Source organism: Oncorhynchus mykiss, chromosome 28 (assembly GCF_013265735.2).
Source record: "Oncorhynchus mykiss isolate Arlee chromosome 28, USDA_OmykA_1.1, whole genome shotgun sequence".
In the NCBI taxonomy this organism is placed as follows: Eukaryota; Metazoa; Chordata; class Actinopteri; order Salmoniformes; family Salmonidae; genus Oncorhynchus; species Oncorhynchus mykiss.
In genome coordinates, this window is record NC_048592.1 from 34,243,487 (window position 1) to 34,258,108 (window position 14,622).

General features: G+C 42.5%; 1 protein-coding gene and 1 long non-coding RNA gene across 5 annotated transcripts; one reads left to right on the plus strand and one right to left on the minus strand.

Annotated features, from left to right (window-relative positions):
• Positions 1-4,458: 4,458 nt before the first annotated feature.
• LOC118944872 lies at positions 4,459-6,952 on the minus strand. Of its 2 annotated transcripts, none has more exons than XR_005040274.1 (3): positions 6,825-6,952; positions 5,045-5,160; positions 4,459-4,585 (listed from the first exon to the last, which is right to left on the minus strand). It is a non-coding gene; the product is annotated as an uncharacterized LOC118944872 (long non-coding RNA). The 2 variants fall into 2 exon arrangements; XR_005040273.1 differs by having other exon boundaries at positions 4,465-4,585; positions 5,021-5,160.
• Positions 6,953-8,437: 1,485 nt separating this feature from the next.
• On the plus strand, positions 8,438-14,345 carry LOC110509053 (zinc finger protein 585A). 3 transcript variants are annotated; one of them, XM_021590000.2, is made up of 7 exons: positions 8,438-8,551; positions 9,125-9,324; positions 9,945-10,049; positions 10,137-10,232; positions 10,346-10,456; positions 10,840-10,966; positions 11,069-14,345. In XM_021590000.2, exons 1-7 carry the CDS (start codon positions 8,521-8,523, stop codon positions 13,648-13,650), a joined length of 3,252 nt encoding a protein of 1,083 aa, XP_021445675.2. In that variant the 5' UTR covers positions 8,438-8,520; the 3' UTR covers positions 13,651-14,345. The 3 variants fall into 3 exon arrangements, with proteins under 3 accessions (XP_021445675.2, XP_021445677.2, XP_021445676.2); XM_021590002.2 differs by having other exon boundaries at positions 11,123-14,345; XM_021590001.2 differs by having other exon boundaries at positions 9,128-9,324.
• Positions 14,346-14,622: the final 277 nt, after the last annotated feature.

A 14,622-nucleotide genomic window follows, 5' to 3' on the forward strand; every position in this document is an offset into this window, starting at 1 on the left:
ATTTTTTGAGAGGAGTGTGATTAGAGAACCTCTGCCTCTTGCCACAGACTTGATGTAGGTTCTTGCTTTTCTCAATACGCAAGCAGATGTCATACTTTCCCAGCAGTATTATCATCTCCAAGAAATGACTGTGATCGATACTGGTGTCCTCTAATGTATACGCTGCCTCAGACTGTATCCCCCTGTAACTGAGCCCTATCTTGCCAATGACTTTCACTAAGTCTACGACACGTTCCAGCACCTGCCTTCTCCTGCGTACCTGCTCTCTGTGGGCGGACACTTGACTGCCACTGAGCAGACTTTGAATGTCTGCTTGGGAGGACCTTAAAAAGTATGTCTCAGCACTACTTCTGTGCATGTTGCTCTTCTACCCTTTGGTGAACATGTTTCCAATCCGCCATTCAACTCATAAAAATACTGCTGTCAGTAGGCTTCACAAATGCCATACAAATTGACTTGAGTCTCTTGAAATAATCAAAAGTTGGTCTGGCATCCTGGCCTTCCCTGACTCTCTTCCACTGATACTGGACTGGACCTATCATCAACCTGGATATGAATAAAATAATATATAAATTAACTAATAAAAGCCCAATTCTGAAAAACTACAAAAACACAGCAGCAGCCCCACTATTTCATATCAAGTGAATGAATGACAACACAACATGTTTTTTTTTGTGTGGCTTTACTCACCGTTCACACAGGACTGTTGGCATGGTGATGCGTTTCAATGCATTGTCTAGTAAGAGGCAAAGTGGTAGGAACCATGGCGATGAGGATCATAGCTAGCAAATCACTGTAGCCATATTCTCCCGCACACAATAGGAATTTTGAGGGAAAGGACTTGATTGGTTTTACAATATGTATACTATTTGCCACCAATGGCTGTATAGACATGAAATAAAATGTGCTAATTAAAATGTTTGACCAATAGTATTTGCATTTCACTCGTAAATTCTGATATAACATGTTGTATTTGTAACACATTTAGGCACATATCTACTGCTTCGGCTGCACTGTCTTTGGCTTCGCTGTCCTCTCCGTCTACTCTTTAACCCGCAAACCGGGTTGTGGCATCTTCCTCTTGCCAGTCTAGCACTTCGATGTTAGCATCGGTGGCCTTGGTACTACTACTACTACAGAATAAGTTTTTTTTTATTTTTTACATTTACTTGCATTTGAGTGAAGACTTTTGACTGCGAGTGTGAGCGAGACAAAGGGGGCGGGACAAAGGGTTGCATAGACGTTCCTTTGGAATAGACCAACGGGCCTGAGGGAAAGGGGGGGTTTCTCCCGGTGACCAGTCCGCTACTGCCGGCCACCCCAAGCTTTGGAGAGCCCAAGGTTACCGTCTACCCCAAGCTTTGGAGAGCCCAAGGTTACTGTCTACCCCAAGCTTTGGAGAGCCCAAGGTTACCGTCTACCCCAAGCTTTGGAGAGCCCAAGGTTACCGTCTACCCCAAGCTTTGGAGAGCCCACGGTTACCATCTACCCTAAGCTTTGGAGAGCCCAAGGTTACCGTCCACCCCAAGCTTTGGAGAGCCCAAGGTTACCGTCTACCCCAAGGTTACCATCCACCCCAAGCTTTATAGAGCCCAAGGTTACCATCCACCCCAAGCTTTATAGAGCCCAAGGTCACCGGCCACCCAAAAAGAAAATCAGAAAATAAACAAAGATACAAAACACAGGTGAATCTTTGGCCTCTCCCAGGCGCTCACTTTTTTGGGGGCAAATTTTATTTTTTAAATCTGCCCAAAAATGTTGAACGCAAATACACCTCCAGTCTGAGGCTTACAGTTTTATAATATAGACATTCACCAATAAATACACTACACACACATTACTTGAACATACACAGCATCATACCTTTGATGAGAAGTATAAAAAATGGTCTCTGCATGTTGCCTTGTTTATTATTCCTGAACTTAATGAGTTAAATTACGTATGATATACAGGCTAATGATTCTGCCTGCCTTTTCAGTAGGAACTAAGTGATTTATCTCTTCCATTGACTACAGTTATTAACGGTTGTCTCTTTTTTGTCTGAAATTACACTTGTCATCATCATCCCCACGTGTGATTAATGTCACCGGAGCTATGGTTTTACCCCCTCATCTTACTTCATCAGATAGGCACTGACACTTAAAACTGGTCTGAGACCTGCTCCGGGTTCTAAATCCATTTGTTTTAATGAGTTAACCACCGTAGCAGAGAGTTAATCATGAAAGCCAAACTGATACTTTTACTTTACGGAAAGAACTTTGACATTGTTTCAGACATATCCAGTTTGACTAGCTTGTTTTCTACAAGCCTTACTGAGAAAGTGTCAGACATTCTTTTTTCGGGTGATTTCCCCAGCTGTTCCAAGAGCTGTAACTCTCTTTTACTTTAAGTGCAGCGATCAGGAAAGACAGTTGAAAGTGTGCCGCTGTCCCTGGGAGGTGTACTCAAGACACAGTGGGGCCAGCCAGGAAGGGCCTGAGGACACCCAGCAGCACTGCGCCAATCAAGTGTGCTCAGACTTAGTGGGGCCAGCCGGGAAGGGCCTGAAGACACCAAACAGGTTGCAGAGGTGGAGACATAATAGGAAATATGTCAACTGAAGACATTACGCTCGCGAACGTTGCAAAATGAATGTAGATGTAAATGTAATCTATTATTCAATTATTGCACCCACACTGCTCGCGCGCGTCAACGAGCATCTGCGTTGCCATGGGCTAAAATAGAAGTCAGTTCTATTTGTGACGCAGATTGCGCTGCAGGTCCTGCCTCGCCCATCTCCTCATTGGTTTATAGAAGCAGGTACCCACATGCCATCTCCTCCTTGGTTATACCCACGTGGGTGACAAAGACGAACAAGGTCAGTGGCGGTAATGCACCTCATTTATGAAAGTTGCCAATCGCAATATAAAGTCGAGAAGAAAAGGCCTGGAAGGAGGAGAGATGACTAGAAACGATTCGGTTGACTGTTTTTTATGTGTGGATTAATTGGCGGCGTAGAGGATCTTGTGCATTTCAGGTAAAAGAACAACTCAATGTTTATATCCCAGGACAAATTAGCTAGCAACAGCAAGCTAGCTAAATAGAACAAATTAGGTAGCAAGTGAAAGCTAGCTAGCTAAATTGCCATACATGTTTAATGCTTTTTGACCTGTCCCCAAATGAATGTAATTGGTTCAGAGTTTGTTTTGATATTTTAACCTGCGTGTAGTGATCGCATTTGGTGTAGGGGGACAAAATAAATGTATGGACGATGGCGCACGCACGCAGCCGGTTGGGGTTCCGTGTTAGGCATGGGGACTGCAGATGTGGCCAGGGCAATAAATTGCAATGTCCGTACTGTGAGACGCCTAAGACAGCGCTACAGGGAGACAGGACAGACAGCTGATCGTCCTCGCAGTGGCAGACCACGTGTAACAACACCTGCACAGGATTGGTACATCCAAACATCACACTTGCGGGACAGATACAGGATGGCAACTAATGCCTGAGTTACACCAGGAACGCACAATCCTTCCATCAGTTCTCAGGCTGTCCGCAACAGGCTGAGCGAGGCTGGACTGAGGGCTTGTAGGCCTGTTGTAAGGCAGGTCCTCACCAGACAACACTGGCAACAACGTTACCTATGGGCACAAACCCACTGTCGCAGGACCAGACAGGACTGGCAAAAAGTGCTTTTCACTGACGAAGCGCGGTTTTGTCTCACCAGGGGTGATGGTCGGATTCACCTTTATCGTCGAAGGAATGAGCGTTACACCGAGGCCTGTACTCTGGAGCGGGATCGATTTGGAGGTGGAGGGTCCGTCATGGTCTGGGGCGGTGTGTCACAGCATCATCGGACTGAGCTTGTTGTCATTGCAAGCAATCTTATTGCTGTGCGTTACAGGGAAGACATCCTCCTCCCTCATGTGGTACCCTTCCTGCAGGCTCATCCTGACATGACCCTCCAGCATGACAATGCCACCAGCCATACTGTTCGTTCTGTGCGTGAATTCCTGCAAGACAGGAATGTCAGCGTTCTACCATGGCCAGCGAAGAGCCCGGATCTCAATCCCATTGAGCATGTCTGGGACCTGTTGGATCGGAGGGCTAGGGCCATTCCCCCCCCAGAAATGTCCGGGAACTTGCAGGTGCCTTGGTGGAAGAGTGGGGTAGCATCTCACAGCAAGAACTGGCAAATCTGGTGCAGTCCATGAGGAGATGCACTGCAGTACTTAATGCAGCTGGTGGCCACACCAGATACTGACTGTTACTTTTGAATTTGACCCCCCCCCCCCTCCTTTGTTCAGGGACACATTATTCAATTTCTGTTAGTCGCATGTCTGTGGAACTTGTTCAGTTTGTCTGTTGAATCTTATAAGTTCATACAAATATATTTGCACATGTTAAGTTTGAAAAATAAACGCAGTTGACAGTGAGAGGACATTTCTTTTTTTTGCTGAGTTCATGCACATCCTTTTCCGATTACAATGCTTGACAATAAACAAAAACAGACAGTGCCATGGCACCTTTTTGAACTGGAAATCCAGTCACACCTCATGCCTTTTCCCTCCGTGCACACACAGACCATGATCCAGTACACATGAACCTAGAGAAGGAATGGACCATTTAGTAAATGTATTGCTTTTGTATAATCTGAAATGTTTTTCCTCTTGATGAAAGTTATACACACAACATGTATTTGTGCCTTTAGGATTAATAAGGCTCTTTAAAAAGAGACATGATACTGTAAATATGTTCATGTACTGTGCACAATGCAATAAAATGCAAATTAATTACTTAAAAATCATACAATGTGATTTTTCTGGATTTTTGTTTTAGATTCCGTCTCTCACAGTTGAAGTGCACCTATGATACAAATTATAGACCTCTACATGCTTTGTAAGTAGGAAAACCTGCAAAATCAGCAGTCTCAAACACTTGTTCTCCCCACTGTATGTCATAATACAGACACACAGGCCTGCGTGCATGAGACACACACACACACACACACTAAAAGGGTAGAACAATTAGTGATAATTACCCGTAACCAAGAGAAGGCTCTCACCTCACTCCCGAAATACGACTTTTAGTCGAGTGCATCCTGATTTCTACAGCAAGCCAACAGATAGCCGTGTCTATTTTTTTTCTTTGTGGCGTCCTGTCTTTGTCCGCTCTGCTGCCCTGCCGAGAGAGAAATAAATCGTCATTATGGACGACATTAAAGTGTCGGTGACAAGCATATGTCAGCAGTGACGCATTAATCAAATCTTAATGGCCACCGCTGCTGTTGAACTAATGATTATTTCTGGAACTCTCTAATGACTGGAACCGTAGACTGCACAGCACGGCAGGGTTCTGCCGTTATGTCTCCCTGCTATACAAGAACTGAGACAGGCTGTGTAACCTTTTATTAGAGATATTAGTTTATTAGTTAGAGATTAGTTTATTAGTTAGCATATATTGTGAGAAATTACCCATAAGTGTGAATTGCAAGATGTGTGGCTCTCTCTAACTTTATCCTCCCTCTTTCTCACGAACTCCCCCTCACCCCCTCTAAAAAAAACACTCTGGTTGTGGATCCTTTTGTTGGGAGTTCCTAATGTTGATATCCTCTTTTCCTTTTAGGAAGACAAGAAGTTCAGTCTATGTAGTGATTTGAATGTACCTGAAAGTACATCACAGTTTGATAGTCGGCATGATAGTTCTGCAAATACATGTTAATTCATACTCCAATCTGTGTCCTAACAAGTAACGCTCTACTGCCACCTGGTGGCTGTGTTAGCACACACATTTTCAAATCAAATTATATTTGTCACATGCGCCGAATACAACCGGAAAATTCCTTTTGAAATGCTTAATTTCAATAATTTAATAACGAGCCCTAAATAAACTAAAGTAAAAAATGTAACAAGAAAATTACATAACAATAACGAGGCTATATACTGTATGGGGATACCAGTACTGAGTCAGACTATGGATAGATAATAGACAGCGAGTAGCAGCAGTGTAAAAACAACAAAGATGTTTACAGACGTTATCGCAGGTTCAGTGAAATGCTTATGTTTCTAGCGCCAACAATGTAGCAATACAATAACAATACACACATAAACCAAAAAGAAAGAACAAGAAATGTAGACATATCTGAGACAGGAATATAAATATGTACAGTATGTGAAAGGTGTGTATAGACAGTATATGAATAGAAAATCTGTGTACAGACCGTATATGAATATAGAGGTGTGTATAGACCAGGGCTCTCCAACCCTGTTCCTGGAGAGCTACCATTCTTGTAGGTTTTTGCTCCAACCCTGATGTAACGCACCTGATTTCTAATAATTAGCTAGTTGATGATAGGAATCAGGTTAGTTACAACTGGAGTTGGAGTGAAAACCTACAGTGGGTAAAACAGAATGTAAAATGTTTTAAAGTGACCATTTGTTCAATGACTGTATGTACATAGGGCAGGAGTCTCTATGGTGAAGGGTAGGTAGAGTGCCGGGTGGTAGCCCACTAGTGGCAGTGTCTAAGGTTCAGGGCAGGGTACTCCAAATCAAATGTATTTGTCACATACATATGGTTAGCAGATGTTAATGCGAGTGTAGCGAAATGCTTGTGCTTCTTGTTCCGACAATGCAGTAATAACCAACGAGTAATCTAACCTAACAATTCCAAAACTACTACACACAAGTGTAAAGGGATAAAGAATATGTACATAAAGATATATGAATGAGTGATGGTACAGAACAGCATAGGCAAGATGCAGTAGATGGTATCGAGTACAGCATATACATATACTGAACATCAAACAAAGATTATCTATTATATTGACAAGATAGTTGACTGACCTTTCCCACTGTGCACAGACGTCAATTCAACGTCTATTCCACGTTGGTTCAAGGTAATTTCGTTCAAATTACACAGAAACAATGTTGATTCAACCAGGTGTGTGCCCAGTGGGTTCTAATAATGGAAATGCATGTCTGCAAAGGTGGACAAGGCTAAATCAGGTGGGAACATTCTAGCCAATGAGAGAGAGCAGATAAGTGCGTGAACAACTGACACAACTTCGATATAAAAAAAGTTTTTCTCAAAGTTGCCGGAATGCCACGTGTGTCCACTTATATCATTACATTTCTAACACCCTAATCATTACGAAACTTGTTTCGTAACTTGTTCAATCATATAAGCCTCACATAGCAAATGAGCAATTACATTTTTGTTGGTAAACCAAATTCGACACTCATAGATTCCAAAACAAAAATCCCCATTTGGTCTGCTTAACGCGGTATTGTCGAGCGCACAGCTTTTGGGGCTGGAGATGAACATCTTACTTCACCTTTGACTCAAATCAAAGAACAGTGAAGAAAAAATGGCCTATTCATTGTTTGATTTGGGTGTACCGGTGTGTGTTAAAAAAGCCAATAGGTGACAGTAAAGCTTTAGTTGTTAGGCAACATGAGAGCAGTGTTTCTTAATCCTGGTCCTTGGGAGACCCCAAAGGGGTGCATATTTTGCTAGGGCATGTTTTGCTAGGGCATATTTTGCTAGGGCATGTTTTGCTAGGGCATGTTTTGCTAGGGCATGTTTTGCTAGGGCATATTTTGCTAGGGCAAAAAAACTAAAATGTGCTCCCCTTTGTGTCCCCAAGACCAGGATCAAGAAACACTGCAGTAGACAGATCAGGGCCACGTTCAAAGGTTCTCTAACATTGCAGATAGAAATGTCATGAATAGAGCCTACATGATTTCTTGTTCCATGTCGGAGAGGCATGTTTATTCTATATAACATGTTTATATCTGAACTGTCCAAACGTGTCCTCCTGAAGGCGCCCCAGAGTATGAATGAACATACAGTATCATAATCAAATGTCATTGTGGTGTCAAGGTACTTTCGCCGGCAGGTAGCCTAGCGATTAACAGCATTGAGCCAGTCATTGAACGGTTGCTGGTTTGAGTCCCTGAGCCGACTGTGTGAAAGATCTGTCAATGTGCCCTTGAGCAAGGCACTTAACCTTAATTTATCCTGTAAATTACTAAAAATGTACATTTTAAATCACACTACAGGCCTGAGGCAACTGAAATATAAAATTTCTTTAGTTACCTTGTTTACGCTGTTCTTTTGTCTTCTATGGCTGACACTTGTACACGTGAAATTACGAAAGACACAAGATAATGTGTGAATGTCTGTGTGTGACTGGGATAGGTAACTTCTCTGCAGAATCTTTACAATATTGTGTTTTGTGGTTATTGGTCTGAAGAGGTCTTTATTATAATTTTTCCCTCAATTAATTATTAACTACATTCATTACTTAATTAACTCCATGTTTTTTCTTGTGCCTCTTCTTTGGGGTTGTATGACTGTGCAAACCAAACCAGAGACGTTTAGAATCCTTATTCAAATGTAACCTTAAAAATAAAAGGGTTTCTTATTTGAATACCGGAAGTGACGTTTTAAAAAAGGAAGACAGAAGGAAACACATCCACGAACAAAGCTCACATTATTTTATTTTGAATCCAAGTATACTGGCACTGAAAGCTCGAAATGCGAAAACACCATATCCTGATTGAAGAAGGTATGGTTGCAGTGGCCATCTCTTTGGCGTTGTCAACATTTCTAGGCTAGTTAGCTAGTGTATTGAATTAAAAGCGTGAGGGATTGTAGCTAGCTAGGCAATCTATTAGACAGTTTAGCCACACGTTGTAAAAGATGTGCCACAAACAAAAACGTAGCTTGTTAGCTGAACGAAGTAATTGCATTTTCACATGGAAATAGCACTTGATTTTCTATGTAATATTGTAGCTCGTTTTCAAGGAATGACATTATATGAAGAAAAAAAATTATACTTTGCTAAAACGTTGGAAGCTATAGAATAACAAGGATACATGTCAGAGTTATCCAAATAACTGAATGTGTGCCTGTTGTAAGTCCCTCTCTGCCCCTCATATATGTTATCCAAATAAGTGAAATTGTGACTGCTGTAGGTCCCCTGTCATCTCTGTTACCAGCTAACTGAATTTGTGTCTGCTGTAGGTCTCCCTCTCCCCCTATCATCTCTGTTATCCAACTAACTGAATTTGTGTCTGCTGTAGGTCTCCCTCTCCCCCTATCATCTCTGTTATCCAACTAATTGAATTTGTGTCTGCTGTAGGTCTCCCCCTATCATCTCTGCGTCTGTTGGTTCCTCCCCTGCGGCTGGTGTCTGCAGCTCTATGGCAAGTTGTTCAGCAGAGAGACGTAATGGACTACGGGTTGGTGGAGGAGTTTGTCACCACTGTGTTGGAGATAGTTCCTGATATGATGAGTTACAGGGAGAGAGTCCAACTCATCATGGGGCTGCGAGCACAGGTGAGAGATGGTGCTGATTGGTGGAGACGAGGGAGTGGCCAGAATTCCTCAACTCTCATCTCCTGAGGTGTATTCATTAGTGTGTACACCATAGTACCTTACCATATTCTATTGAGGCATATATTAAACACAAACCCTTACGGGCAACAGGTAGCCTGGCGGGTTAGGGGCTTTGGGCCAGTAACCAAATCAGCAAGGCAATTAACCCTAAGGGGGTGTGTCAGTGGGATACGCAAAAAAACACATTTCCATTTCACACTTGTACAGGTTACCCTCTTGTACAGTGGAACAGGTTTATATACACACGCCCTAATAATAATCATTATAATAATCATTGATGTGCTGCTTTTAGAGTGTATTTATTGGTGATGTGTTGGCTTGTGCAATGAAATTTCCCCTCTGTGGGATGAATAAAGTATCATCTTATTTTAGCAAAATGTTTTTTGCAACAAAAAAAACTTTCTTATTGGACACATTCTTATGGGTCCCTCCCTGTTTCAGCCCATTTGCTTCCTAGTGAATACACTCCCGATGTCAATATACTGTTTCTATTTTTGTTGGCCCACCCACCAGTCCAATTTGAATTGCATTCATAACAAATTGAACTTTTACTAATTCAGCTGGTTCTGGAGTTGTGTCGCTCTGATCACCTAGCCAACCCTGAGACCATCCAGCCACATCTGAATAGGATGAAGACCTGTATCATCACCCATAGGGGCAAGGAGGTTAGTACTACCCAGTAACAGATCAAGACTTGTAACGCTGCTACTTAGTTGAATTTATTATGACTGAGCTATCCATACTTGCTGTAGATTTCTGATCCAGAGGTGGAAGCGTCACAATTAACTTTCCGGAAGCTGATTCAAACTCTGCTGGAAGACCCAATTGAGAAAGAACACTTCTTTCAGGTCAGTGTTGTAACTTAAAGCTGCTTATAACTAAGGGCCGATTTATTTTATGAGGCAGGTGCAAATAATTCTGTAAATCAGAAAGTACTGAATATCCTCTACTTGTTTCTTAGAATATTTTTCCAGAGGAATTTGGCCCCAAGTATAACTCAGCACTGCAGACTCTGGTGTGGGAGTTCCTCTCCAGGCTGGAGAAGCTGCTTCCAGCACCAACCCTTCAACAGGTACCATGCTAACATCGTATTACCTTCATCAGGGACCATACTAACATCTTATTACCTTCATCGGGGACCATGCTAACATCGTATTACCTTCATCAGGGACCATGCTAACATCTTATTACCTTCATCAGGTACCATGCTAACATCTTATTACCTTCATCAGGTACCATGCTAACATCTTATTACCTTCATCAGGGACCATGCTAACATCTTATGACCTTCATCAGGGACCATGCTAACATCTTATGACCTTCATCAGGGACCATGCTAACATCTTATGACCTTCATCAGCATACTGTCATACATGTTGTTTAACAATTGCATATGTTATAATACAAAATGGATACATTGGTCTTTTTAAAAGCCATTCTCTCTCTTCCCATTAGACGGCATCTTGGTTCCTACCTGACCCCTCTGTCCTGGAGGAGTGTGTGCAGTGTGTATCCCACCCTCAGCATTTGAAGACCCTTCTCCAGCACCACAACAACACATGTGGACATGTAGACACCAATGGTAGGAGAAATAGACTTTGGACAGGAAATAATGTTAGCAGAAAGCCTATAACATTTCCATGTTTGGTTTTAATATTGACTTTTCTTCTTCAACTGTCTCTAGCTCTGTCTTCCGGTGACAATCAGATCCTCGCTTCAATGTCTCTCTCTTCCTTAGTGATAGATGAAGCCTTCACTGACCAAGCTGACCCAGAGGTCCAATCAGAACCTGAGCAGGAATGTATGAGCCCTGTCTCATCTGACAATGAGCCAAAGATGGCCTCTTTGTTGGAACACATGGAGAGTGAACTGTTGCCTTTGAATAAAGAGGTGAAGCCTGCTTTTTTGGAGGTAGCGTGTAGACACAAGAAAACAACAGCGAAAAACAATACATCTTTTCACCACCTTCACACTGACAGTGGGCTGAAAATTCAAGGAAAAGCCCACAGCAGCCAACAAGAAGTGCAGGACATTTCTAGTTTATCTACTTCCTGTCGGCTCCGTCAGCCCAAAGTGCTGCTACACAGACTTGACATTACTGATATGCTTTTACCTGTGACGGAGGTCTCTTCAACACCGAGGAGAGAGAGGCTTCAGATTGACAAAGTGGGATCCCAAGGACAGAGAAGAGGACAGGTCATATCACAAAAGAGTGAGAGGAATATCAATGAAGAGCCCTCTGATGGTCAACCTCAGTATTCTCTGGCCCCTGACCCATCCCTTACCACAGGACAGCCTAAAAGAAACAAGCGTGTCAAAATATGCTCCTTGTGTGGAAAGACTTTCAGCGAAGCAAAGGATTTGACGGCACACATGAGATGTCACAATGAGCAGAGCCCTTCCAAGTGCACCCAGTGTGGACAAGACTTTGAACACCATGAGGACTTACAGAAACATCAGCAGAATGTGTGTGAGGCGGCAGCTCAACCAGAAGAGGACATGTCTACGGCATCTTTTAAGGAGGATAACATGTCTATGACATCTGTAGAGGATGATTGGACAGAGATATCCCACCCCCATGACACTTTACCTCAGAACAAAAGAGGTCCCTATGTTCATCACACTCCAAAAGCCTTCCAGCCTTCCAAAGCCAGACAAATATGCCATGTGTGTCACAAGACTCTTTGTAATGTATTTATGCTGAGAAGGCACCTGAAATCCGTTCATGGTCTGCTCCCCTACAAGTGCTACAACTGTGAGGCAAGTTTTGGGAATAATCCTAGTTTGAAGAAACACGTAAAAGAGTGCTTGAAGACGAAGAAACGCCACCCTTGCTCTCTGTGCGGTGTGACCTTTGAGCCAAATGAGTGTTCGGAGGGGAACCAACAGCAGTTCGTAGAAAATGGTACAGCGATACCCCAGAATGCAACAGCCTTCAGTGCTCTGCCCTTCAGTGCTCTGATACAGTCCTCCAGTAATTACAGAACATGTCTTCTGTGTAATGAAACTTTCGATACTGCAGCGAACTTGAGAATACACCTAAAATGTCAACATGATGTACATCCTTACCCATGCATCAATTGTGGGGAAAGTTTCCCAAGCATATCGGATCTGCGGATACACAAGTGTTCAGGTCAAAACATTCCAGACTCCAGAAAGTGTCCGGGGTGCAGGAATAGGACATCTCAATCCACACCGCAGCAGTTAAAGACAAGTCAGGAAGTGAACCTTAGACACCAGACAGACAGGCCACTAGTTGCAGCAGAAAACGAGATGGCGATCCCGCAGTCCTGCAACACAGATGTTGACTACTCAAATGACTTGCAGCAATGCAAGCCAAAGGAGTGTGAGATTAACTTTCAGAGAGGACAGCAAGACTGGAGTGAGGCAGTTGATCCAAACCATCATCCAGAGGAGGTTGATCCAGCACACAGAAGCAGTTGTCTGGTTCCAAGGGAGGATGGGACAGAGATTCCCCACAGCCATCGCACATCACCCGAGAACCCAACAACTTCCAAAGCGCCTCCCACTGGCGTGATTTTAAATTCTAGAACATGTCTGGTGTGCTATAAGACATTCTTTAACAGAGCAAGCTTGCTTCAACATCGGAGACGTCACTCACAGGGTCAGGGACCCCACACATGCACCATATGTTCAAGAAGCTTTGGTCGAGCTTTCGATTTGACACGACATCAGGCCAGGAAAACAGGTTGTGGCTCAATGCACCGTAATCTCGTTGTACATGAGAATGCTCCTACCGAAGTTAAACCGGTCTTCTCTTGCCCCCATTGTCAGGAATGGTTCACGAGTGAAAATAAACTGGAGACACACATGTTATGTCACACAGGGGAAGGGTTCACATGTAGGTTTTGCGGCAAGATGTTTGCTAAACAATATAAATTATACATCCATGTTCGTTCGCATATTGACAGACCTCATCTATGTGATGCATGTGGTAAGGATTTCAGAACTAAGTATGCATTGAAAGTACACACGCGTGTACACACGGGAGAACGACCGTTCTCTTGCCCAGATTGTGGCAAAAGATGTTCTTCGAAGGGTAATCTGAAGGCCCATCAACAGAGTCATACAGGAGAACGTCCATTTGCGTGCCCTCTCTGTAAAGTACGCTGTCGCATTAAGTCGCAACTAAAAGTACACATTTTAACTCACACAGGGGAGAGGCCTCATAAGTGTTTGGCTTGTGGGAAGACTTTTCAACTGAAACTTTTGTTGAGAAAACATCAGTCAGCTTCATGTTCTTAGTTGTCTTTGACTCCCTTTTTGTGTTCGATTTTTTTTTTTTTTATTTGTCAAGATTCTCCACATTACTAGCTCATAACTAGGTGACTAGCTCGTAACTAGGTGTAGGTTCTAATCCAGACTGTAGCCTTCACCTTTTGAATGTACATGTTTAAAGAACATGTCAAATATGCAGGATTTTATTTTCACTAAGAATTGATTAACACAGCAGCCCATTTGTAAAAATCCTTTATGTGGCAAATATGTTGAAAATAAACGGTGCAATTATTACGAGTGGCGGTTGTTTACCCCCAAGTGTTTCAGCTGTTCTTATTCAAAGAGCACCATGGTATAGCTATAAAGTTTTTACCCCATATGAGCATCCAATATATAGTTTTCTTTAAGTTCAGGATGTTTTTGTTCACTTACACCCCAAGAAAAATAATCCATGCAGTGTTCATGATTTTATAATGCCCTTCTGAATGTTTCTCAAGAGTATAGATTAAAATAAAAATGCTAACTGTAATCATTGCAGAACATATTACGGTACCTTGAGAATAAAATGATAAAAGCAACTGAGATTGAGATGAATAAAACCGCATTTGAGCAGAACTCAGTGTTCCTCTGTCTTTTTAATTTATTTAACCAACGACATGATCTGTTAATTACAATTAATATCCTGGAGGAAGGATCCTTTTTTTTTTTACAATTAAAATAAACTTAACCTCGATATTCCCAGAAAGAAGTCTGTTCCAGACTATTGTTTACTTTGCTCCAGTTTAGCATTAGCAATAGTTGAGTACAAAAATAGCATTGATCTAAGCAGCATAGCCTCCCTAAAATGCTTTAAGGACCAGTGGATTAAGGCAATGTTGTGTCTAGGCATACAGTAATGGCTGATTTTATATAAATCAATGATGTTAACAAGTATCCTACCAGTCACATCAACTAGGAGGATAGGCACTAATATCTCAAAGTAAGGCAGTTGGGTGAGGC